Here is a 25573-nt window from a genome sequence, read left to right as displayed (position 1 = left end):
CATCTTAGCACTGAGTATAGCTCTGCAGCATAGGATGTACTTAGCATGAGTTCTAGCCCCAGCTCCGTCCCCCTTAGCCCTTTCAGCCCCTAAAGATGGGCCCTTTCATTCAAGAGTATATGACTTGGGGCTGGAAAGATGGGTGGAAGTTTAGAGCATTTACTGCTATTCCTAAAGACTTGATTTCAATTTGCTGAGCCCACAGTGGACAGTCCCAGCCACCTGTAACTCCAGCTCTAATGCCTTCTGCCCTTCCTTGACACTCACTCATATCTAGCACACATACATAGGAACACACACATTAAAAATAAAGACAAATCTTGTAAAAAGTATATGACTAGCCAAGCATGGTGGTACATGTAATCCCAGCACTGAGGAGCCTGATTGCTCCAAGTCTGAGGCCAGCTGGGGCTACACAGCAAAACAGAAAAAAGCATAGAATTATTCCCATCAAATAATTTTATATATCTTTCCAGGGGGCTCATTGTCTCCCAGGTAAAGAGCCTGAAAAAAGCCAGCTCATTCTCTCTTTTTCTTTTGTTTGTTTGTTTGTTTTCAAAACAGGGTTTCTCTGTGTAGCCCTGGTTATCCTGGAACTTATCCCATAGACCAGGCTGGCCCTGAACTCAGAGGACCACCTGGAAAGGCATGTGCCATCGCCTGGCTACCTGATTCATTTTCTAGATAAGAAAACTGAGGCCCCAGTGACTTCCTAGAATCTCAGCATTTTCTAGTTATAAGTACTATGGAAGTCCGACTGTGGGCTGCCAGCTGTGGGTATGACTCAGAGTACTGCCACGGTAGAGCCATGGATGTAAGCTGTGAGCTAGAGATCAGCTGGGAAACTGAGGCTGGCTTTGGTCTCCTCCCTGGTGGCACCAGTGAAGCTGAGGCAGGGACAGACTATGCCACCCCCTTTAAAACAGAAGAGACTGAGTCTAGAAGTGTATCACTGCCTTCCTTGGGTGTCTTAACGGGTCCCCAGTTGGTCCAAGCCCTAGGGGACTGGGGGATGCAGGGGGCTGAAGAGGGGACTAGGCTACCAAGGTGATGAGATTATACAAAGAGCCTCACTGCCTGAGCCCCCACCCCATCTCCAGCATCTATTACCCTGTCCTTTTAGGCCTCCCCATCTCTGGCTCCTACCTTTTTCTTTCTGCATCTCCCTTGAACCCAAGTGGGGTGTACCAGGAGCTCTCAGGCTGAGACAGAGGGAAGAGAGAAAGATGAGTGTAGGTCACAGATGGTACTGGCGACAGATTTCTGGGCATCCCCAGGTCAGCAGTGTGGCTGGTCCAGATCCCCAAGAACAAGCACGGAGGAGGGTAGAGGCTACAGTGGGGACACCAGCTGTTCCCAGCCCCTAGGCTGGGAGCCTGCTGTCAGTGGTTCAGTCACCCGAGAAAGCTGCTGTGCTCAGCAGTGCAGCAAACAGACTGGGGGAGGGGGTCCAGACCAGCTGCTGGCTGGTGGCAGACACTGGGTATGCATAAGGCTTGAATTCTCACTTGTCTCTAGTGAAGTTGGGAACATCCATCTCTAGAGCTCCTGGCCCAGCCACCTCAGGCTGTTCTCTATCGTGGTGGCACTGAGGGACACAGGGCAGGGCAGTAAGATGTCTGGGCACCTGATTGCTTGGTAATCCTGGACAAGTCATTAGTTTTCAATAGGCATCAGTTTTCCTAAGTGTAAAAGGGGGTGAGTTGTTCTGTATAGAGTGGATGACTTCTGGTAAACAACTTACCATCTCTACCGTAATGTCCTCATCTGTCAAAGGGTTCAGCATGGTCACAGTTATTGAGGGGACCAAAGAGTATGAGGTTCCTAGCATGCTCCGTGGGCCACACCTGGTGAATTATGTGAATTCTTCTTCCAGGCAGGCATGGTGCTGCACACCAGTAATCTCAGCTACTACAGAGGCGCACTGATGCTGGTCAGGAAATTCAAGAGTAGATGACTGAATTACATAAGTCTAGCTACAGTCTTCAGAGGCAGGTGTGGTGCCTTCTACCTGCAATCCCAGCACTTGAGAGGCTGAAGTAGGACATTACTGATTCAAAACAAGACCCCAATTCCAAACAAAAAACAAAAACAAAACATCAGATTGGTGTGTGAGTATATGTGTTCCAGGTCCAGGTCGAGGAATTCTAGAAGAGGCCTGTCATTCTTTTCTCTCCACCCTCAATCTCTATTGCTTTCACTGGATGAAGGGGCCCAAAGGATGCTTAAGGAGGAGGCGCCACAGTTTGGTCCCAGACAGCAGGGAGATGGGGACCCAGACTCCGATGGAGTAGCGGGTACTTGTCAAGACAGGCAGAGTCCCACCTTCTGCGGTCTGGCATCACCAACACTGCCCTGGCACTCCCGCAGTAGCCTCGGGCTCGCTTGCTCCCCCCCTTGCTCCTATAAATAGCTCAGGACACGCGAGCCGCGCGGGTGACGCGGCCGGGCAGGCGCGGGAAGGCGGCCGCTTGGCTGGAGCAGGTGGGTGGCAGCCCCCCGAGGGGCTTGCGCGACCCGTCTCCCCACCGCTCCCTCCTCCTCCTCCCCTCCCCCCAGGCCAGGCATCTGATGACGGACGCTGCTGAGTCATCTCCTGGCCCCAGCGTCCTCCACTGTCCCCTCCACCACATTTGAATCTCCGGCTCAGGGGATGCAGGGAGAGGTGGCCCCTGAAGGCGAAGCGTGCAGGTCTGCGTCAACAAGGTCACTGTGGGTCAGTCCCCTGCGCGATTCAAGTGCACGTAGAACCTAGAAGTGACCTCAGCCCCTCCCGGGCCTGACTTTGTTTCCTGCCTTCCTAGGGTCCTTCAGCATCTTTCTGTGGTCCCCAAGCTAGCACACCCTGCTCTGATGCCCTTCCTCTCAGAGGTCAATACCTCTATCCCAATCAGACACAGAGCAGGCGAGCTGAGACAAGAAACATTTAATTATGGGTCTGGGGGCTCAGCAAGGCCCCCACCGACCCGTCATGCAGCCTCATGTACAGTGGGCATTGGGCCCGCCCCGGGGACTTTGCTGTGGGGGGGCCTCATGGCAGCAAAGAGGGCAGTGTGGCTTTAGTCCCCTTTTAGGGGAAAAAGTGGGGCAAGGTGTGTTGAGTAGAGAATCGATGTCCTCTCATTGTATGGAAGGTGTGGCTGTGCCCAGCACAGGGGGTGGCATTGGCTGACAGGATCAAGGCATAAAAGGAGGGTCTGAGCTTGGACTGAGGAGGGCTGGCACCAGGGGAAAAAAAAAGCAGCCTTTGAGGAAGAGGTCCTTTGTCCTGCCAGGAGGGCTAAGGGTTCCTAGACTGTCATCTGATGGTGGCCAAAAAGAACTTTCCATATCTTTCCTCAATCTCCCAAGGAATTCCTCCAAGGGGTGGACCCTGTAGAGCCCATCGAGAAGGTACCTTTGGTCCATCTGACATCAGGGCTCTTAGAGAAACCAGGCCTCGCCATCTGACACCCCTAGCTGTCTGCTTCTAGTGGTAGGGATTTCTGGAGTCCTAACAGTGAAACGTTTGACCAAGCAGGGACCAGTGTCTCGTTCTCAACTGGGTCTTTGTCCAGACTGCTCTTGGACACCGATTTCTAGTAGACAAAGGAGAATGAGACAGTTCTGTGGGGACTGTCTTCAATGGAACCACTCCTACATGTTACATCCCTTCCAGCCCTCAGCCCTGGCCCTGCTCTGTCGCCCAGGTTTCAAGTAATTGGAAAGATTCCTGAACTTTCCTGAGAATTGAAGGAGTGACCGGTGGTTAACTTAGAGCTCTCCCATAGTCCTCAGCGTCTTCTCAAGCAAGAGGGGAGGGCTGAGGAACACCAACAGGTCCTCTCTCAAGGCCCCACTTGCAAAGGGGTGGATAACACAGACCCAAGCAAAGGCTGTGGGCAGAGAGGAGCCAGGCATGCAAAGGTAGTATGGGCAGGTAGTCTCTGGAAGACAGCAGGTGACTCCCTAGGGTGGGTCTCGCTATGGCAACCCGACTAGGTGGTGCTTGGGCTCTGAGTGGACCTACCTGTAGCTTCCTTGTTTCTTCCCGCTTTTGACTCCTTTCCCCCAAGCCCCAGAAGATCACCCCATTCAGGATACCCCACCCAAGAAATAAAACCTTCCTCAGTGCAGAAGGCTCCTAAGTGGGGGCAGGTGACGCTTAGGAGAAAGACAGGGAGAGGAAGGATGCCCGCTTCCTTCTCAGGCCAGAAGCAAGAGCCAGGCATGGGCAGGGGTAGCATCTGGGTTCTCTCGGTTTCTGTCAGATCTCTGCCAAGGAGTCGGCTGGCACCAAACCCCGCTTCTTGCCACTGCTGACGCGGATGAAGCCATCACTATCCTTGCTTCTGCTCACGCCTACGCAGATCTGAGTGGAAACAGAGAGAGAAGAGACCAGGAATGAGTACTGCTCATGACTCAAAAGGACACGCCCCAGGGGAGGGCAGGGCTGGCATAAATCTTGTGGATAGAGCTGATGCAGGCAGATCCTAGAGGCAGCAGCAGCAGACCAGGACCCAGGGGATAGCAAGCAAGCGGCAGGTCAGCATCAGAGCTGACCCTGGTGATCAGTTAAACCAACGTCCAGTCCTGATCCCATGTCACGGAGAAGGTGGCAGAGGGGAAAGGGCTAGCATGAGGTGACCCAGCAAGCCAGAGGGCATAGTTAGTACTTAAACTAGCCAGGGGCACACTAAGTCCTAGCACTCAGGAGGCAAAGGTGAGCAGATGTTTGAGTTTAAGGCCAGCCTGGCCTACATAGTGAGTCCTAGGCTGGCCACCCAGGGTTAGGACTACATATAAAACACTGTCTAATAAAAACAAGCAGAAGTGTGCAGATGTATGTGAGTTCAAGGCCAGCCTGGCCTACATAGAGAATTCCAGGCCAGCTAGGGCTAGAGCTACATAGTAAAATGCTGGGTAATAAAAACAAAAGGCAAGGGCTGGAGAGATAGCTCAGCTCAGTGGTTAAGAGCCCTGGCTGCTCTGCCAGAGGAGCTGGGTTTGATTCCCAGTACCAACATGGCAGCTAACAACTGTCTGTAACTCCAGTTCTAGGGTATCTGACACCCTCACATTCACATCAATGTATATAAAATAAGTTAAGCCAGGCAGTGGTGGCGCACACCTTTAATCCCAGCACTCGGGAGGCAGAGGCAGGCAGATTTCTGAGTTCGAGGCCAGCCTGGTCTACAGAGTGAGTTCCGGGACAGCCAGGACTACACAGAGAAACCCTGTCTCGAAAAGGAAAAAAATAAAATAAAATAAAAAGCAAGGTCTGGAGAGATAGATCAATGCTTAGATCTCAGAGGTCCTCAACAAATATCAAATATCCTGCATATCAGATTCTTTTGTTTTTTTGTTTTTTTTATTTTGTTGTTGTTGTTTTATTTTGTTTTGTTTTGTTTTGTTTTTCCAGACAGTGTTCTCTGGGTAACCCTGACTGTCCTGGACTCTCTTTATAGATTAGGCTGGCCTTGAACTCACAGAGATCCACCTGCCTTTACCTCCTGAGTGCTGAGATTAAAGGTGTGTGCCACCAGCCCAGCTACATTACAATTCTTTTTTTAATATTTAATTAATTTATTAATTAATTTATTTATTTAATGCCTGTGAATACACTGTAGCTATCTTCAGACATACCAGAAAAGGGTATCAGATGCCATTATAGATGGTTGTGAGCCACCATGTGGTTGCTAGGGATTGAACTCAGGACGTTTGGAAGAGCAGTCTGTGCTCCTAACCACTGAGCCATCTCTCCAGCCCTACATTACAATTCTTAACAGTAGCAAAATTACAGTTATGACGTAGTGATGAAATAATCTTATAGTTGGGGTTCTCCTGAGGAACTGTATCAAAGAGTCATAGTGTTAGGAAGCTTGAGGACCACTGGGTTAAGAGGACCCAGGTTCAATTCCCACCACCCACATGGCAGGTCACAGCTATCTGTGACTCCAGTCTCAGGGGATCCAAGGCCCTTTTCTGGCTTCTGTGGACACCAGGCATGCACACACAAACAGAAATACATGCAGATAAAACACTCCTACACATAAAAGATAAATTAAAAACAAACAACAGAAAATAGCCAAGCCTGTGAATTCATAATTCAGTGTTCTGTTTTATTCCAGTTGCCTCTGACATCAGTCAGCTACCAGCTCAAGTCCCCAGGGAGGACTTACCATCCCATCCCTTTGTTGTTCATTTGCTTTTGTCTTTTAGAGGTGGGGTCTCACTGTGTAGTCTGTTTGTTTGTTTGTTTGTTTGTTTGTTTTTGTTTTGTTTTTTGATACAGGGTTTCTCTGTGTAGTCCTGGCTGTCCTGGAACTCACTCTGTAGACCAGGCTGGCCTCGAACTCAGAAATCCGCCTGCCTCTGCCTCCCAAGTGCTGGGATTAAAGGCGTGCGCCACCACCACCCGGCCAATCTTTGGTTTTTGTTTTTGTTTGTTTGTTTCAAGACAGGGTTTCTCTGTGTAGCCCTGGTTGTCCTGGAACTCACTCTGTAGACCAGGTTGACCTCAAACCCAAAGAAATCCTTCTACTTCAGCCTCCAAGGTCTACACCACCACCGTCCAGTTGCTATATAGCCTTAGACCCAAGACAATCCTTCTGGCTTAAGCTAGGTTACAGGTATGTGCCACCATGCCCAGTGTATGATGGAGCAAGCAGTCCATCAGCACCCCAGCTACGGACTACAGAGCATCCCCTGCTCTAGCGTCTTCCTCTCTAACCTGCTTGCTCCCTTGCTTGTACCCTTCAGACCCCGCTGTGGGGCACTTGACACCCTCACTCAGGATATACTTCATGCCTGAATCCCGGCAGGGCCCTGGCACCCACCTGGTTCTCCTTGAGGCTCATGTAACCCTGCTCCTTGTTTCCAGAGAAGGGCTGACAGCATCGCCAAACATTCTCTCCTGGCCTCACCCGCTGCACAAAATTGGCTGGGAAGAAGCCAACCCGGTCGCCAATCTTGCCCTGGGGATGAGGTGTCAGTGAGCCGAAGCGTTCGCTTTCTCCCCATTCTTCTCTGGACCCAGTTCCTACTGAGAGCCAGGACCCTCGTCCTCCAGACCTCCTCTCCTCATTCCAGCCCCTAGCTGGGCTTGGCTTCTGGCCTTGGCAGGCTATAGGGTGGGTAAGGGGAGTTGATAGAGGGGGAGGGAAACTGACAAGAAGACCCAAGGGTTGGCCCTGAACTTGGTCTGGGCAAGCCACTGGAGGAACCCTGAAGGGAAGATGGAATCACAGCTCTCAGAGCCCCCCAGCACCCCAGATCCATCCTGCCATGGTACCTTCCACCAGTCTTCGTTGGAGTCATCCACCAGCATGATCCGATCTCCAGGCCTGGGAAAGAGAGACCTGGGGCAGCATGTGGGTACCCAGGTGCCCTGCATTCCCCTCTCCAGTGGGAAAGGATTCTCAGTGCCCTTAGAGGCACTGAGAATACACCAGGCTCCCTGAAACAGCCCAGAATTGGGCAGGAGACAGGACACTACACCAATCACCCCGGGCAGCCCCAGCCTCTCTGAGTACGGAATTAGATGCACAAGAAGCAAAGGTCCCATCGCCCTACGTTCCAAGGTCAGTAGGGGTTAGGCAGGAGCAGCGGGACTAGACCACAGAAAGGACTTACTGCAGAGCCAGGTCGTTGTTCTCCTGGGGCAGGAACTTGTAGAGGGCAACGTAGGAGTACATGGGCCCCACGTCCTTCCGCAGGGGCAGCTTTGGGGGCTGTAGGGAACGTTCTGGGTCAGCGGTGGGTCATATCCTTACTCCACCCAGTGTCTACTTGCTGTGACTATGCAAGCCTGCCTGGGGGTCTGTGACGTAGGACAGAATAGGGCCTAATGTGTATCTTCCCAACCCTGGGTGGGGGCCCTGATCTAGAGAGGGAAGACACCCTCTGTCTGCTGCATTCAAGAATGGCCTGCCCTTGGGAGAGCCTGGGTGGAGTGATACATAGTGGAGACCCCTCCCAATCTTCTCGGCTCCTTTCTTGACTGTGGCCTCTCTCTGGGGCCTGAGGACACAGGAGGGAGGAAGCAGTCAGCGCCCTATGGAGTGTGCTGTACATATTGATCGATGACAAGGAGTGACATTCCTTCCCACCCTGGCCCGGGGTTCCAAGCTAACCCCAGGCATACCTGCTGTCCAGGGCTCTTCTCCTCTGGTCCTGAGCCTTCACTCTCTGCTGGTGCTATGAATACTGGAAACGGCAAGATCAGGCCAAGATGTGAAGCTTCAAGAAATACCTCCCCCACTCTGTTCCTGTCCCTGAGGCCTTCTCACCCTGGCTTACCGCTGTCACCAGGCCCCTCTTCGGAGCTGCGGATGCTGCCTTCCCCATCTTCTGTTAGCTCATCACGCTCACTCTGGGGGGAAGCAGGAGGAGGAACAGCCCCTCAGCCCACCATCATGCTCCAGTACCCTCCCCCAGGCCTCCCCTTCTGTGCCCAGCATACCAGGCTCCGTGTGGGGGACTCGGACGCGCTGCTGAAGCTGGATCGGTTCATCAGGGCCAGGGAAGTGCCATAGCGCAGGGTCTCATAAACTGGGTCCACCTTCCCACTGGTTCCTGCAGAGCATCTACCTTCAATGCCTGGCACCCAGCTGCCAACCTGGAGTCACCCTGAAGCTCCATTATGTGGGTCCCAAGAATAGAACTCATGTCCCCAGGTTTGGTGGCAAGGGGCTTTACTTGCTGAGCTAACTTAACCCTAAGCCAAACCAGCTCTATTTATGCGTTCTTAGTATTTGGTGTTTAAGACAGTGTCTCATAGCGCTCTAGACTCTATGTAGCAACGGTGGCTTTGAACTCCTTCTCCTCCTTCCTCTGTCTTCTAATTGTTGGGATGCCTGGCATGGAACTCCACATCCAACTCAGTCTCACCTCCTTCAGTGCTGTCTCAGTGTCTGGCTCAGTGCCTCAAACTAAGTAGGTGCTCAATAAATTGCTGTTTGAGAGATGAATGGAAAAAATCAATAAACGGAGCCCACACTCAGGGCAAGAGCATCCAGGGAAGGGGAGTAGGGAGTGCCAGGAATAGGCAACGCCTGTGTGACTCAGGTACGGAACTGAGAAATGTGTGGATTCCTTACAGGACCTCTGAGAACTGGGGCCCCTAGAGTGTGGGTCACTTACCGGTAGGTGGGGACTCTTTGCTCATGGCACAGGCGGGTGGCGGCTCATGCACCAGGAGTGGGGAGCTGAAGTTGCGTCGGAAAGATGTGGACTGAGGTGAAAGGAGAGAAAACAGAGAGACACACTGACCTACGGAGGGCTTGGCCCTGCCCAACCCCGGGGCCACCCCACAGGAGCCAGCCTTGAGCCACCCTCCATTCAGCCGTTCTATCGAGTGACATCTCTCACTCACTGTCTTGCCCGGGCATTGCTGGTGGGAGATCTCCTCGGAGCACCAGAGGTGAACGCTGACTTTGCATGTCTTACATCGCAAGCCTTGCTTGGAGTTTCCTAGAAGAGATTGTGGGTTCAGCAAGAGGAAGTGGGACATTCCCATAGACAAGGAACAACATCAACAAAAAGCCTGGCTAAGGGCCCAGGGGTGGCAGTGGTGGTGGTGCATGCCTGAGTTTGAGGCTAGCCTGGTCTACAGAGTGAGTTCCAGGACACTCAGGTGTACATAGGGAAACCTTGTCTTGAAAAACAAAAAACAAACAAACAAACAAAACCCTTGGAGAGGGGTGTGAGGGAAAGGCAGCAGATGCTTAATGATTTTGTGCTGGGCTTCAGGGCCTGGCTCCTCTCCCTCCTACAGTGAAGATGCTAGCAGCAGCAGCAGGAAAGCCAACATGTGAGTCTGGAGCAACAGCGGGTACAACCACCACTCATGACTCTATTGTTCTTTCCCAGAGTTGGCAATACAGAATTCAAGGACGAGTACATGCTAGGCCAGTGCTCCAGCAATGACCCAAAGCCCAGCCCCCACCCAACATCATTTGTCTCCCCAGAGAGAGAAACACGGTTGGTAGTGTGACCCTGCTTTGTGATACTCCGATGTCAGGCAGTTCCAAGGCTTATTCCCAGCTGCCCACCAGCCTGCCACAGGGCCCAGGTAGATACCTACCCACGATGAGCTGGTGGCACAGCTCACAAGGGGTGGCTCTCTTGAAGACATGTTCCTGGAAGCTGTGCAGCCTCACTGGTTTGAGTGGTGCCAAGGGGCGAGGGACTGGGCATGGGGAGGGTGTTGGGGTGGGTAGACTCCTGTCTGTGGATGCAGGTGGTGGAGAGGGAGGAGGCAGTGGGGTTGGCGGCGTCAGCAGCACCTCGGTGGGGCACTTCAGCTCAGAGCCTGAGCGAAGGAAGAAGTTCTCCACACTCTTACTTCGAAGGATGGTTTTGAGGGAGAGGGAGCGCTTAAATCGCTGGAGCTGGGAAAAGAAGGCGGGCTATGAGTTCCTGGCTGGAGGGCTGAGCACGGAGGCGCCCTGTGTCACCTGTGGAGGCAGCAGGAGACCAGAGGTCCCAGAGCTCACGGGAGCTGGCAGGGAATTCTATGGGAGTTCTAGCTGGGCAGGCACCAGCTTATTAGTGATGAAGACTATGGAAGTCAAGTGGCCAGGGCATGGCTGCTGGTCTCCTCCAGCAAGTTAAGGCTGACCCAGTGAAGCCAGCATCATATCACCCCCACCTTTCCAACCCCGCAACCCCCCAAAACAAACAACAGCACAAATCTAGACTTTGGCTGGATGTAATGGCACAATTTGTAATGCCAACACTCGGGGAATGGCAATAGGACGGTCAGAAGTTTGAGGACAACTTGGGCTAGACTGCAAAATGTTGTCTCAAACAAACAATAAAAGTAGACTTTTTTTTTTTTTTTTTTTTTTTTTTTTGGTTTTTCGAGACAGGGTTTCTCTGTGTAGTCCTGGCTGTCCTGGAACTCACTCTGTAGACCAGGCTAGCCTCGAACTCAGAAATCCACTTGCCTCTGCCTCCCAAGTGCTGGGATTAAAGGCGTGCGCCACCACCGCCCGGCAAAAGTAGACTTTTGCAGGGTGGGATACAGCACCTTTAATCCCAGCACCCAGGAAACAGAAGCAGAGACAGGTGAATCTTAAGTCCTGATTCAAGTCCTGCCAGGGCTACACAGTGAAACCCCATCTCAATTCAATATTAGACTTTCTTCTTCTTCTTCTTCTTCTTCTTCTTCTTCTTCTTCTTCTTCTTCTTCTTCTTCTTCTTCTTCTTCTTCCTCTCCTCCTCTTCCCCCTCACCCTCCCCTCTCTCCTCCTCCTTCTCCTTCTTCTTTGTCTTCTTCAGATAATGTCTCATGTATCTCAGATTGGCTTCAAACTTTATGTAGCCAAGGAAGGTGACCTTGAACTTCTGACCCTTCTGCTTCTACTTTTGTCAAGTGCTGGGACCACAGGATGCAATGCTATCCCTGTTTTATTCATAGCTGGAGATCAAACTCAGGACTTCACGCATGCTAGGCCAACACTCTTAGCAATTGAACTATACAGCCTTAGCCTTCCAGAATAGACCTATGTGAAATTATATGGAAACAATGTAAAAATATTTTCTTTTTTCTTCACTAAAATGTAGCATACTTTTTTTCTGTACACGCCCAGCCCCCCAGCAGTAAATCTTGGGAATCCTACACAGATGTACAATGAGTTCTCTCAGCTTTTCTGTGACACACCCCACTTCACTGTGCCATTGTACTAGGTATTCGGTAGGTGTAGCTCAGTTGGTAGAGTGCTTGCCTGACACCCACATAGTTGCGGGTCTATTACCTAGTATCCCATAAAACTGGACCCGTGGCACACATCTGTAATCCTAGCACTCTGAAGGTGGAGGCAGAAGCGTCAGAAGTTCAAGGTCAGCTTTGGCTACACAGTCTGAGGCCAGACTGGGCTACTTGAGACCTTACTTTATTTGAAGGAAGAAAAAACAAAACAACAAACTGGGCAGTGGTGGCACACGCCTTTAATCCCAGCACTTGGGAGGCAGAGGCAGGCGGATTTCTGAGTTCGAGGCCAGCCTGGTCTACAGAGTGAGTTCCAGGACAGCCAGGGCTATACAGAGAAACCCTGTCTCGAAAAAACAAAAAGAAAAAAGAAAGGAAGAAAGAAAGAAAGAAAGAAAGAAAGAAAGAAAGAAAGAAAGAAAGAAAGAAAGAAAGAAAGAAAACAAAACAACAAACAAACAAACAAAACAATATGGAAGTCCCAGTACGTGGGAGGCAAAGACAGGAAGACTACCTTGGTATGATGCCAGCAGGATCCTCTCACACAGCAAGATCTTGTCACAAACAAATAAAAACTCAACAATCTTTGGGGCCAAGCAAAACAGACAGGGGAAGGGTGGGGTGGAGAATTGACTCAGTAGTTAGAGACACTTGTTGTTCTTGAGAACCTGGATTGATTCCCAGCATGCACATGGCTGTCTGTTACTCCAGTCTCAAGAGACACAGCGCCCTCTTCTGGCCTCCCTGGGCACCAGGCATACACATGGTACACAGATACACATGAAGGCCAACCACTCATAGAAAACACACCAGGTCTTTTGGTATTTCCAGTAACAGAGAAGATAGAGGCAGGAAGATCAAAAGTTCAAGGTCATCTTCCTTGGCTACATAGAGCTTGAAGCCAATCTGAGATGCGTGAGACATCATCTTAAGAAGAAAAGAAAAGAGTCTAGCTTCTAGCTTCATATATATATATATATGGTTTATTTTATTTATATATGGTTTATTTTATTTATATGAGTATACTGTAGCTATCTTCAGATCCCATTAGATATGGTTGTGAGACAATGTGTGGGTGCTGGGAATTGAACTCAGGACCTCTGGAAGAGCAGCCAGTGCTCTTAACCATGGACCTACCTCTCTAGCCCCTATTCTGTTTTATATTGAAATGGCCTCTCACTATGTAGCCCCGGTTGGCCTCGAACACAGAGATCCATTTGCCTCTGCCTCCTGAGTGCTAGAATTAAAGACATGTTCCATTACTCCATGTAAAAGTCTAGTGTTATTGTTTGTGTGAGACAAGGTCTTGCTGTATTCCCCAGCAGGTGGGACTGAGCAGGAAAGTCACCCTACACCTGTATCCTCAAAACTTATTCTCTTCCCCAGACTTTTTCCCCAGTCCATCCCCTACAGCCAGCTTAGCACCAAATCTTGTCTTTTTTTTTCCAAGACAGGGTTTCTCTGTGTAGTCCTGGCTGTCCTGGAACTCACTCTGTAGACCAGGCTAACCTCAAATGCTTGAACTCAGAAATCCGCCTGCCTCTGCCTCCCAAGTTCTGGGATTAAAGGCGTGTGCCACCACCGCCCGGCAAAATTGTCTTGTCTTATTTCAAAGTCTGGTTCAGGCTCCCTGCTAGCTCCCAGGACCATGACCCCTGACCTTGCTACAAAACCTTTTCTGTGGTTGAAAGAGATGGCTTAGTGGTTAAGAGCAGATACTGCTCTTACAGAGCACCAGAGTTCACTTCCCAGCACCTGTGGAGGATGGTGGTTCACAATCCCCTGTAACTCCAACTCCGGGGGGGGGGGGGGCACCGCACCGTCTTCTGGCCTCTTCAGGGCTCTTGAACTCCCACATACATACTCAAGATTTAAAAAAGAAAAAAGAAACCATCTTAAAGAAAAGAAACCTCGATCCTGGAGTGAGCGGGGCCCAGAGCAAGAGGGGGCCGGAGCAAGAAGGAGAAAGGAAGGGGGAAAAAAAAAGAAAGAAAGAATAGAAACCTTTCCTGGGTCCTCAGGAGACGTTCAATACCCTTATTCCCACGGGGAACACCCCTGGCAGATGGGCAGATGATGTCTGTCCTTCCCACTTATGTCTTCCTGGAGCTGACACCAGGAAACTTCCCTATGCCTGAGAGTTTTGATACTCATACTGCTTTCCCTGCCTTCCACACTTCCAGGGACCCTCCCTGTCTGAGAAGAGCCTTTCCCTCAGAAGCTAGGTGTCTTTCCTTCTCTGGTGCTTTCTGGCCTTGCCTTAGGACAGAACTGCATCAGTGCAGCTTCCTCTTGTCAACTTCTAGCCCCATCTAAGGCTGAATGAGGCAGAGGCCCTGTCATCTCCTTCCTCGAGGGTCCCAGCACACAGTAGGTACTTAGTCACTCTGCCTGTGCCAAATACATCACTGACAGAGCTGAGGTGCTCTGAGGCTGGAGTTCTTTACACTCCTCTCTCAGATACAGACTCTTGGCGTCTGTGCAGAGCAAGGTATGGTGAGCTCCTTATCCAGAGCCTGGCCGCTCTCTCATCCTGTAGACAGCTACCTTATTCCTGCCCACTCTCTTTTACCAGCAATAGAAAAGGGGGGCTGAGGCCTGGCTCCAGGCAGGGAGTCTTGGCCAGGGTCCCCAGCTGGCATGCTAGGCAGCCTGTGTGCTGTGGCTGACTGCCTAGCACCTGTGTATGCCAAAGGGATGGAGTAGTGGCCCCTCCAGCTTCCCAGAGGCCAGCAGGCAGCAAAATGGAGAGAGCAGCAGAGGGGATGTTTGGGCACAAGGCCAGCTGGAGTATGCCAGCTGGGAGGTCAGAGCCCTGGGGTGTCTGGCACACTAAGTTGTTCATTTGCTTCCAAGCTCAGCTTCCTGGACAGCACAGTGGGCTTCTTTGTGTTTCTATGAGAAGCGAGGCCTAGGGCCCCAGATGCCTGTGCGCAGGAGCAGAGGTGGCGAGCCAGAAAGGCAATGAAAAACTAACTAGCTTACACATACCTGCCCGGGTCAGGCTGTGGCTCCCAGCACCAAACGGGGCTGTGGGGCTTTGATGGGGTCCAAGAGGGGAATGAATATTATTCTACCCTTCCTGCCCCCCTCTGCCACCAGTGCTGCTGGGGACAGGGCAAAACCAACCTGCTATCTGAGTGTAAATCACTTTACTTCCTCTCTCTGAGCCTCAGTTTCCCCACATCCAAGAACAAGGAGGCCAACACTGGGTGCTCCTTGGGTAATGCAAAGCTCTGGGTCCAAACAGATCAGCCAATCAGAAATTTGGTCCCATAAAGGGTTCTCAGCATTAGAAGGCTGGATCTGGGCTAGCACCTGACACACACCGAATGCAGTGCTGTCCACTGGGGCGACCATCATTGACCCATGGTTCAGATGAGGGGTGGAGCTTAAAGGGCTTACACCCTCACCCCCTGCCCTGCTCTGAGTCCCAGCTGGCAAATAGCAGAGTCAAGAACTGGATGGTGGCTCAGGCTGCTCAGGTCAAATAACCAGGAGTAGCCTTGAAGTAACCAGAAGACCCAGGCCTTGAACCTGCCTGGGTCTTCTGCCTTCCTTTCCTTAGCTGTTCCGTGGATTTGTCTATTGGGCCAATCGAGTTATTCAGGATTAGAAGAGATCAGAAAGACCGGACACCCAGACCAGTCCCCAACCCACCCCACCACATTTCTCTGACCACATTGTCTCTGAATGAGTGGCTCTTGGTCACTTCTTGTGATGGGAAGCACACCCCCTTGTGAATAGTCATTCCATCTTTGGACAATGGCAGTTGCTAGGAAGTACTTCCCTATATAGTGGTGAAACCTGGCTCCCTGTGACTTTTGCCTGTCACCCCCATTCCTCTCTTGGCTCTGGCTGGGCTATTCTCGCCACATCGGACATTCCAATCAATATGTGAAGACTTCAGTCATGTTCCCCTCCCGAGGCTGTTACTCCCAGATTGATTCCTGTAAATCTGAGTCCCTCCCTCCAGCTGTAGCCTGTGCCCTTTATTGGTATACCCCCTCCCCGGGGTTCAGTGCCAGCAGCCACCTCTGCATGGGGACTGGAGGCGTCTGGAACACAGCGTTCCCTGTATCAGGGCAGTCTCCACTCTGCCTGCTGATTTCCTAACTCAGCTGTGGGCTCCAGATCCAGGCAGGCAGAGAAGGGAGAAAGAATCGCCACCTGGGTTGGCTGGCAGATGTCAAGGGCTTTGGCCAGAGGGAGGGATGGGACAGAGCTGTCAAATGGCTGACTCTGTCAGGCCAGGCAGTCCAGCTTCTTAGAGTCCTGGTTTCTGCAGCTGTCATGAGCATCCTGTGACACGTGTGGAGGTCAGAAGACAACTTGTGGGAGTTGGTTCTCTCTTTCCATCATGTTGGTGGGTTCTAGGGATTGACCTCAGGTCATCAGGATTGATGGTAACGACTCTTACCTGATGTGGCTTGAATAAAAATGGCCCCCATAGACTTGTAGGGAGTGGCACTACTGGAGGTGTGGCCTTGTTGGAGGAGGTGTGGCCTTGTTGGAGGAGGTGTGGCCTTGTTGGAGGAAATGTATGTGTATGTTTGTGTGTGTGTGTGTGTGTGTCTGGCTTGGGTTTTGAGGTTTTAGTAGCTCCAGCCAGGCCCAGTGTCTCTCTTCCTGCTGCTTGCCGATTCAGATGTAGAACTCTCATCTCTTTCTCTAGCACCACGTCTGCCCTCACACTGGCATGCTTCTCTCCGTGATAACGGACTAAACTTCTGAACCTGTAATCCAGTAATCCAGCCCCAATGAAATTTTCTTTTTTTAATAAGACTTGTCGAGGTCAAGTCACTGCCATAGAACAGTAATTAAGACATTGATAAGGATCTCACCAAACCCCACCAGCTATCTTGGTGTGTCCTCTGCATGGGCCCATTTCTGAAACACTTCAGCAAGCTGTTTCACTTGGGTCTGGTTCCCTCCCAGGCACCTGTAGACTGTCTGATATGTGGCCTAGGTCACCAGGTCTGTTCTTAATGGCTTCTTAGAGCAGGAGCCCACCCCACCAGTGTCCTCTCCCAAGAAGTTCCCTGGAGGCTCCTTTTCCCTTCAGTTCCCCATGCCATCTCCTGAAGCAGTCCTAGGCAGCTGGCAGTGGGTGGTGTCGGATGTGGCAAAAATGACTCAGACGGCAAAACAGGCGTGGTGGGGTCTTCCTGGATGACACCAGAGGAGGTGATAAGAATATTATTGGATAAAAGAGAATCCTAAGAGAGTGGTCCTGCCTAGGAGATTGCTGAGCAGGCTGGGTACAGGACGGAGACCCTGCCATAGACTAAGTAGGAAGCTGGGTTCAGGCTGTCAGGAAATGCCTGGGAACACCAAGCTCATGACTCCTGGGCACTTGGCCCAGTGCTGAATCTGCCTCACACAGAGTTAGGTAGGCAGCACCTTTTCCGTCTTTCCATTCAGAGTCTAGATACACAAGCTTCTTTGGTAAGGCTGAAGGAGGCTGACAAAAAGCCCTGAGTTCCTTCCCTGCCCACCTCTGCCCTACACAGCAGCCCCTTGACACCCCCGTCCCCCAGGACTGCCTGTGAGGTCATTTCAGAGTGTTACACAAGGACAAAAGGGGCCAAGGCTGGGGACCCAAATGGCTTGGCAGAGACGGGGTCCGCTGTGCAGTCCATCTCCTCCAGACCTTCTGTGGCGCAGACCTAGAGCAGATGACATTGCGGGGTCCTTGGGTTGGAGGAAAGAGATACAGCTCTATCAGGGTCTGACTCCCCTCCTCACACAGCTGAGCTTGCAGCCTGTGGGTTTGCTGAGGCAGCACCATTCTAGGCTCCTGCCTGCCTTGGGGACTCCTGAGGGGCAGGAGCTGACAGGTTCTCTATGACAGGCACTGGGAGCCCCTCCAGACTCTAGAGAGAGAGCAGGAGGCTATCTGCTCAGGATGACAACAGGGCAGGTGAGCCTGAGGTCCAGCTCCCAGAATCCCTCTTGTATGTCGCAGGTAACCCAAGCAATATCCTCCCTGTTCATTCCTTTCTAGGAGACATTTGGCACGGTAAAGGGTATAAAATGTGAACCAGGAGCCAGAGTCTAATTTTTAGAGAAAGGAGAAGGCCAAGCGTGTACTGAAGTCTTGGATGTGAGGGACCCAAGTATGGTGGCTCACAGCTACGATTTTAGCTCTCTGGAGGTAGAGGAAAATGGTCAAAAGTTTGAGGCCAACCTCGGGTACACAGTGACTTCTAGTCCAGCTGAGGATACTTAGCAAGACTGCTGGTCTCAAAACCAAGAGACTTGGAGATGGAGAGTAGCAGAGTCCCCGAGTGCAGGCACAGGGTAGCTACCTGGATAGCTTCAGGAAGACTCAGTGCTAACCCTGCTCAACTCCCCGTGCTCACCGCGGTGATGACCTTGACCTTGATTTAACCTCACATTCTGAGGGGTCATCAGGATGGACAGAGAAGAAAGATGGTCCGTGGGAAGTGCGATGTAGGAGCCTGGGGCCCCAGAGAGCCTCAAGACACCGCCCATTTCTGGTTCTCACCACCCTGGTCACAGGACCAGGATGGTAACAAACACCAGGGTGGAAGGGAGAAAGGAGGAAGTCTTGGCCTGAAGTCTAGGGAGGGGAGAGGGCTCCCTCCCACAGTGTCCTCTCTTCCCATTCCCGGGCGCTCAGGTAGCTTCCCACAGAACTTCAGGAGCACCTAGAAGTTGGGGAGGGGGCAGACTCCAAAGGGTGGGAGATGGAATGTGAGCGACGGCCTCCCCCACCCCTTTCAGAGCCCGCAGTCTGGGCTCCGCCTGCCTTCATAGGAGAATAATTTATTCATTGTGACTCCCGCAAGAGTAACAATCATACATAATTAGGGTTAATTATGACATTCATTAATTACGATGACTTCTTCTTTCGATTCTGCCCTCTCTCCTCCCCTCTCCCCGTTCTCCTAGCGGGGGGTGGGGCCGCCTCTGGCTCTGGAGCCGCAACACTCCGGGTCCCCTCCCGCCACCGACGGCCCGCGCTGCCGCAGCCCCCAGCACCGGCTTGAAAGCTGCGCGCCCGGGGCCGCGGCCTTTCGGGCCCCCAGCCTGACCGGTCCGCGAGGTGCGTGCCAGGCTGCTGAGGGTCAGAGAGGGACGCCGGAGACACACGGAGAAGCACGTAGGGAAGCAAAGAGAACCGGAGAGTCTGCACGCACAGAGAGGAGACGGTTGTGACTAGGAATTCAGAGAGGCTGGAGAGAGGGGGCCCGGGGAGCCGCAGACAGCGATCTGGCGGCCCCGGGAGGGGTGCGCCCCGCACGCACACACGCGCGCGTACACCGGCCCACACCCGTTACACACGGCCACACACGCCCTGCGCCTCCGCTGCGCCGATTCCCTCCAACAAAGCCGAGTTACAACCGCCCAGGAGGGAGCCGGAGCGCGTCGGCGCCTCGCGCGTTCTGGCGGGTCGTGCTCGTGTGATCTGCTCCTCGGGTCCCCTGGTCGCGAACCCTCTCCTCCCTCCCCGGCACGGCGCGCAGCCTTAGGAATCACGCGGGCCCCGTTTAGCTTCCGTGACCCCAAAGGGACCCAGCCACTGTGATCAGCGCTCCAAGTCAGAGATGCCCGGGCGGGGCCAGGCCTCGCGCCCCACGACTTACCTTGGTTTCTTGGAGGGTGGAGACGGTCCCTGGAGGGGTATGGGTGGCCGCGTCATCCGGTTCATTCTCCTTCTCGCTCATTTCGGTCATGGTTGGGGTACAAAGGAAGAGAGGGTGCGGAGACCCGACGGCAGGCCCGCCGGGGGCAGGCTGTGAGTGGCGGGCGTCTCTTTGGGACTCTCAAGCCTTTCTCCAGGGGCTGCTCTCCAGTGACCCCAGGAGAAACCTTTCAGGCAAAGCAGCCCACTAACCCCAGGCACCAGGGGAGAAAGTTGTTGGCGTGGCAGGGGAGAGGGAGGCAATTACACCGAGCCGCGGGAGCGGGACGACCCGGGGTGTGAGGACCAAGGGTCTGCAGAGGATGCTGCGCTCCGCGGGAGGAGGGAAGTAGGGATGCGTGGATGTGCAGAGCCAGGGAGCGATGGAGCTGTCCGAGTCTGGCCCGCTCCGCTGTCCTCTGCGCCCGCCCCCCATCTCCCTCCCCCTCCCCGCGCTGGCCCCAGCCCTGCACCCGGCGGCCCCTCCGCCCAGTCCTAGCCTCCCAACTTTGATTTAGGAGGTCGCCTGGTCCCTCCCCCTTCCCTCCGCCGCGCCCCCGCGCAGCTATGCAAATCAAGGTTCTCAGCTATTGGCTGCGGTGGTGGCTAGGAGGGCCAGCTGGGTGGAGTCTTGGGGGGGCTCGACAAGATGGGGAGGGGTTTGGAGGGTAAAGAAGTGGAGGGGTAGTTTTACACTGAAAAACCCGAGATGGGGTGGGGGTGGGGGTACAAAATTGAAGGAGGGCTGGGACGATGATAGTAGCGTCTGGAAATGCAAATAATTCGAGGCTGCCGCAGAATAGCCGAGAGGAAAATCAAAGTTACAGCGTTCTGATAGTGCACACGGGAAGATGCCGCACCTTGGCAGAGGAAAAGACCCGTTCAGCCCATTAACTCGATGCCTTTCTAGGATCTCACCAAATTATACATACCACTACTAGACTTAGAGACATTCCCTGAAACAGAGAACAGGCTGTTTTTGTGTGTGTGTTTATGACCCGCAGGCCCGTATGTCTGACTGTATGCGCGGTACATGAGTGGCACACCTGTGAGTTTGGTTGGCAGACATCAGCTTTGGGTGTCATTCCTCGGAGCCATCCACCAAGAAATTGGAGTCATTGTAAGCCAGTTCGGTGAGAGTGGCTGGCCGTAGAACCTCAGAAATCCTCTTCTCTCTACCTTCCCAGTGCTGTAGATTTGGCCCTTTTAAACAGATGCTGGAGATTAAAGTCAGCCCTTTATACTTGAATGATAGGTACTTTGCCCTCTAAATTATCTCAGCAGTCCCAGTTTTTTATTTTTGAGACGGGGTCTTTCTATGTAGCTCAAGCTGGCCTTAAATTCATCATCTTCCTGCTTCACCCTCCCAAATGTTAAGGTTGCAGACTGAAGACACCTTAATGGGTCAAAAGTGAAGCCAAAGCAGGCATGCCTATAATATCAGCAACTGAGAGGCAGAGGAAGTCATATATCTCTATGAATTCAAGGCCAGTCTCATCTACTTAGTAAGTTCAGACCAGGCAAGGTTATAAATAGTGAGATTCTATCTCAAAAGAAAAAAAATAAAAATATAACAAAACTCAAACCAAATAAAAAGTCAGGGCAGACAGTTTTTCCTTGTGGATGGAAAATCAGGAAGCTATGAGCCTTAGTTTTCCTGTTTGGACTTGAGCAGAAACGGACTTCCATACTCATTCAGGAAGTCCCCAAACCTAAGACAGGCCCTTTAAAAAACCTCCAACACCTGAAATTTGGCCACAGATAGGGCCTGGTGTTCTCTCCCCACTCAGTCTGAAGATGCTTCTTCCTCCTCCTCTTCTTCTTCCTCTTCCTCCTCCTCCTCCTCCTTCTAAAATATATTTATTCTTATTTTATGTATTTTGCCTGCATGTGTATGTGTGAGGGCGTCAGATTCCCTGGAACTAGAGTTACAGACAGTTGTGAGCTGCCATGTGGATGCTGGGAATTGAACCCAGGTCCTCAGCCAGTGCTTTTATTCCCTAAGCCATCTCTCCAATCCTTCCTTCCTTCCTTCCTTTCTTCGTTTCTTTCTTTCTTTTTTTTTTAAATATTATTTTATTAATGTGAGTACACTGTCGCTATCTTCAGACACACCAGAAGAGGGCATCAAATTGCATTATGGATGGTTGTGAGTCACCATGTGGTTGCTGGGATTTGAACTCAGGACCTCTGGAAGAGCAGTCAGTGCACTTAACCACTGAGCCATCTCTCCAGCCCTTTTCTCCCCAGCCCTTTCTTTATAGTAGTTTTGTTATTGTTGTTTTATTTGTTTGGTTTTTTTTTTGAGACAGGTTTCTCTGTGTAGTCCTGGCTGTCCTGGAATTCACTCTCCAGACCAGGCTGGCCTTGGATTCACAGAGATCTGCCTGCCTCTGCCTCTCAAGTGCTGGGATCAAAGGTGTGCGCCACCACCGCCCAACTTCTCCTTTTTTTAAAGAGTAATTATTTATTTTTGTGCATGGGTGTTTCTCCTGCATCTATGTCTGTGTGAGGGTGTCAGATCACTTGGAGCTGGATTATAGATGGTTGTGAGCTGCCATGTGGTTGCTGGGAATTGAACTCAGATCCTCTGGAAGAGCAGCCAGTGTTCTTAATTAAGCACTAGGCTATCTTTCCATACCCTGAAGATGCATCTTCTAATGCATGGCTATAAACTGGTACCTATTTTGCCAGGCCTTTCAGCACTCCTCTTTTCCAGCACCCTTCTGGCCCTGAGTCAATTTCATCTCTTGGCCTGATCAAGGAAAAGGAGATGCTATGTGTGGATGGAGACACTTCTGGGCTCATACGTGCTGCTTCCTCTGCTGTTGGTGGTGGTGGCACTCAAGGACCCAGATGATGGAAGTGTCCAGCACCGTGTGAAGCTTGAAGGGCAGAGTGGCTACCCTCTCAAGGATGAGATCACCCTTGGAGCACTGCTCAGGCTACTGTGTCCAGGAATAGCGACTTGTTTGTCAGTGGCAGAAATAGGACAAGGGGCAGGTGTGCAGGTTGCTGTTGTGGGGGCTTAGTCCCCTCCCCCTCCAGCTCTACTGCAGCTGCAGAATTCCTCTGGCTCCTGGTTCTATTGAAAGGAACCAATGTAGATACTGAACTCAGTCCTCCAAACTGTCTCCCCAAAGGAGCCCTCAGTACTAGCCTTTGAAGACCATCCAGCCCCTCTGAGGATTGTACCCCCATGGCCCATTTTTCCCCTTCACTAGGCAGCCCAGGACACCAAGAGTCACTAGCATCTCCACAAGCCCAGGGGTAGAGTAAGCATACTACATAGCTGTAATCCCAGCTATCCAGGATGCTGAGGAAGAAGGTCCATCGACATTAAACAGCGACCTTAAGGCCCACCTCCGCCATTTACTGAGACACTCAATGAGACACTCAATTCTTCAATGAGAACTGACAACTAGCAATGGGCTGTAGTTTGGGACTAGACTACTTACCATTTGCTTAGTATACATAAAGCTCAGAGTTCATTCCCCAGCACCACAAAACAGGAACACGTTTCTGTTTTAGAACAAACAGAGGTCTCTTCTGGGGTAAGGTATCCCTGTTTCTTTATAAGAGCTGGGGTTTGGAGTTTTCTTGAAAACCAAAACCAAAATCCTGCCTGTCTCAGCCTCCTGAGTCCTGGGATGAAAGGTTCATGCCACCAACCCTGCTTTTAATTATTTTATTTTTATTTCATATGTTTGAGTGTTTTGCCTGCGTGTACGATGGGTAACCATCGCAGGCCTGGTGCCTGTGGAAGCCAGAAGAGGGTGTAGGATGCAGCCGGAGTTACAGATGGTTCTGAACCCTAAGCTGCCACATGGGTGCTGGGAATCGAACCTTGAGCTCTGCAAGAACAGCCAGTGCTTTTAACCACTGAGATATCTCTCCAGCACTTTAAAAATCTTTTTGTTTTGCCAGGTGGTAGTGGCTCACGCTTTTGATCCCATGCAGAGGCAGGCACATCTCTGAGTTCAAGGCCAGCCTGGTCTACAGAGTGAGTTCCAGGACAGTCGAGGCTGCACAGAGAAACCCCGCCTCAAATTCGCTCCTAGCCCCCCAAAAAGAAAAGAGAAAAGAGAAAATTGATCTCTGACCTTCTGATCCCCACTCATGCCAGGGTACACATGTGCGTTCGCACACACACACACACACACACACAACGATGGACAACATGACTGTGCCATGGTCAGCCACACCCCCCTCTCTATTGGAGTATGTAAGAATGACCAGGATTCCACTCAGAGTAGGCAAATCCAGTGTAAAGGGCTTGCTTTCCTCCTTCCTCTCCTTTCTTCTGGGAGATTTGTGCTTTTCCAGTTCTTTCACCAAGGGAGCAGAAGAACGCAGTCTCCTTGGCTCTCTTTCTTTGGCCATTTGAAGCCTGGTATTCTAGTCCATGGGGAAAGTGACCGAGAAGTGACTATCCATAGGGAAAAAGATGCTGACGAATCACAGGGGAGAATCCCCAGGGGAGCCAGAGGTACCACTCACCATGGAAAGCCCAGGGAGCCAGGAAGTCAGTGGACCCCCACCTCCAGGGTGTTTCTGGTCTAGGCATTTGTGGGTCCACAGTGGAGGAGGCAGGGGGCTGGATCCCATGACCTCTGGATGTCCTTCCTGGCTGCAGCTTTTGTATTTCAGAGCAGTCTTTCATGAACTAAGTGTGAGTCATTGCTTTCAGAGCTGACTACTCCCACTGCAGCAGCTCAGGGACGGGGCTGAAGCAGTCACGTCTGCTTCTCCTCGGGAGGAGGGTCACTGTCCCTGCTCAGACGTGGGGTGGGTGGAGTGAGAGCCAGGTGCCTGGAAGGTCCCCCTCACGATGGTTGTGGGGATTGAGATGCCCCCTTAGGAGGAGTGAGGGATTGCTGGTTGCTTCTTAATAGGAGAGCAGACCTTTGTGAGTGGTAGAAACACTTGAGACAGGAGCAGAGGGGCTGGACCACATGACTTCAGAGCCATGGAAGGATGTGACGATGTCCGATGTCCGTCATCACATCGAGACCCATTCTTACTCATGAATGACCTCTGTTCCCCTTTTATGACCAGATAGAGCCTTACTTTGGGGGTAACTTTGGTTTTCTTTTTAGAGTGGCTGAAGTGGGATCCATTAGGTTGGAATGATCTGGGTTACAACGGGGGGGGGGTAATAAACAGAGAGTAGTGGTCCACGCTTCCAAGTCCCAGAACTGTGGAGGAGAAGCAGAGGCAGGACGACTCTTGTAAGTTTGAGTCTAGCCTAGGTTACTCTGATGACTAATCTCAGTTGTCAGCTTGACACAACTGGCAAGAGAGCCACTGTAGGCAGTGCCACCCCTGGGCACATGGTCCGGGGTTATATAAGGAACCTGGCTGAGCAGAAGCAGGGAGCAAGCCAGTCAGCAGTGTATCTCCATGGACTGTAAAGTGTAAGGTAAATGGAATCCTTTTCCTCTCCAAGTTGCTTTTAGTCATGATCTTTAACATAGCAACAGAAAGCAAACTGAATGGTTCTAGAGTGAATTCCAGGACAGCCCAGACTACAATGAGACCTTGTCTCAACCTTACCCTTCACAGATGAAATAGTGGGTGATAATATAATATTATATAGCTTGGCATTCTTTTTTTGTTTGTTTGTTTGTTTGTTTTTGTTTTGTTTTGTTTTTTCGAGACAGGGTTTCTCTGTGTAGTCCTGGCTGTCCTGGAACTCACTCTGTAGACCAGGCTGGCCTCGAACTCAGAAATCCGCCTGTCTCTGCCTCCCAAGTGCTGGGATTAAAGGCATGCGCCACCACTGCCCAGCAGCTTGGCATTCTTTTAAGAAGGATTTTTTTTTTTTTTTCAAGACAAAATTTCTCTACCTGCTCTGGCTGTCCTGGAACTTGCTTTGTAAACCAGACTGGGCTCCAACTCACAGAAATTTGCCTGTCTCTGCCTCCCGAATGCTGGAATTAAAGGTGTGCACCATCAGGCTAGAGACATGGCTCAGTGGTAAAGAGCACTGACTGCTCTTCCAGAGGTCCTGAGTTCAATTCCCAGCAACCACATAATGGCTCACAACCATCTGTAATGGAATCCGATGCCCTCTTCTGGTGTCTGAGGACAGTGACAGTGTACTCACATATATAAAAAAAAATAATAATAATTCTTTAAAGGTGTGCACCATCACCACCTAGCTTCTTTTAAGAAATTTTGTCATCATTTTGAGCCAGGTCTCGTATTGTAGCCTGGGCTAGCAC

At 51.5% G+C, this 25573-nt stretch overlaps 1 protein-coding gene across 1 annotated transcript; it reads right to left on the bottom strand.

The window, feature by feature from the left end:
- Window positions 1-2911: 2911 nt before the first annotated feature.
- On the bottom strand, window positions 2912-19874 carry Stac2 (SH3 and cysteine rich domain 2). Its single transcript, XM_028755081.1, has 11 exons — window positions 19309-19874; window positions 10067-10373; window positions 9356-9453; window positions 9124-9214; window positions 8444-8556; window positions 8281-8353; window positions 8126-8187; window positions 7615-7712; window positions 7274-7325; window positions 6819-6956; window positions 2912-4351 (listed from the first exon to the last, which is right to left on the bottom strand). Exons 1-11 carry the CDS (start codon window positions 19396-19398, stop codon window positions 4247-4249), a joined length of 1227 nt encoding a protein of 408 aa, XP_028610914.1. The 5' UTR covers window positions 19399-19874; the 3' UTR covers window positions 2912-4246.
- Between the last annotated feature and the right edge of the window lie 5699 nt (window positions 19875-25573).

Source organism: Grammomys surdaster, unplaced genomic scaffold (genome assembly GCF_004785775.1).
Source record: "Grammomys surdaster isolate TR1022 unplaced genomic scaffold, NIH_TR_1.0 126048, whole genome shotgun sequence".
In the NCBI taxonomy this organism is placed as follows: domain Eukaryota; kingdom Metazoa; phylum Chordata; class Mammalia; order Rodentia; family Muridae; genus Grammomys; species Grammomys surdaster.
The sequence above is the reverse complement of the archived record's forward strand: the minus strand, read 5'-3'. Positions and strand labels throughout refer to the sequence as shown.

Bases quoted from the DNA above. Each gene is read 5' to 3' on its own strand.
- Stac2 (XM_028755081.1), bottom strand. From the start codon at position 19,398: ATGACCGAAATGAGCGAGAAGGAGAATGAACCGGATGACGCGGCCACC. The intron at 7,713-8,125 runs GTATGCCTGGGG...CGTTCCCTACAG, and splicing joins AGAAGAGCCCTGGACAGCAG to CCCCCAAAGCTGCCCCTGCG. The intron at 4,352-6,818 runs GTGGGTGCCAGG...GTTTCCACTCAG, and splicing joins TGAGCCTCAAGGAGAACCAG to ATCTGCGTAGGCGTGAGCAG.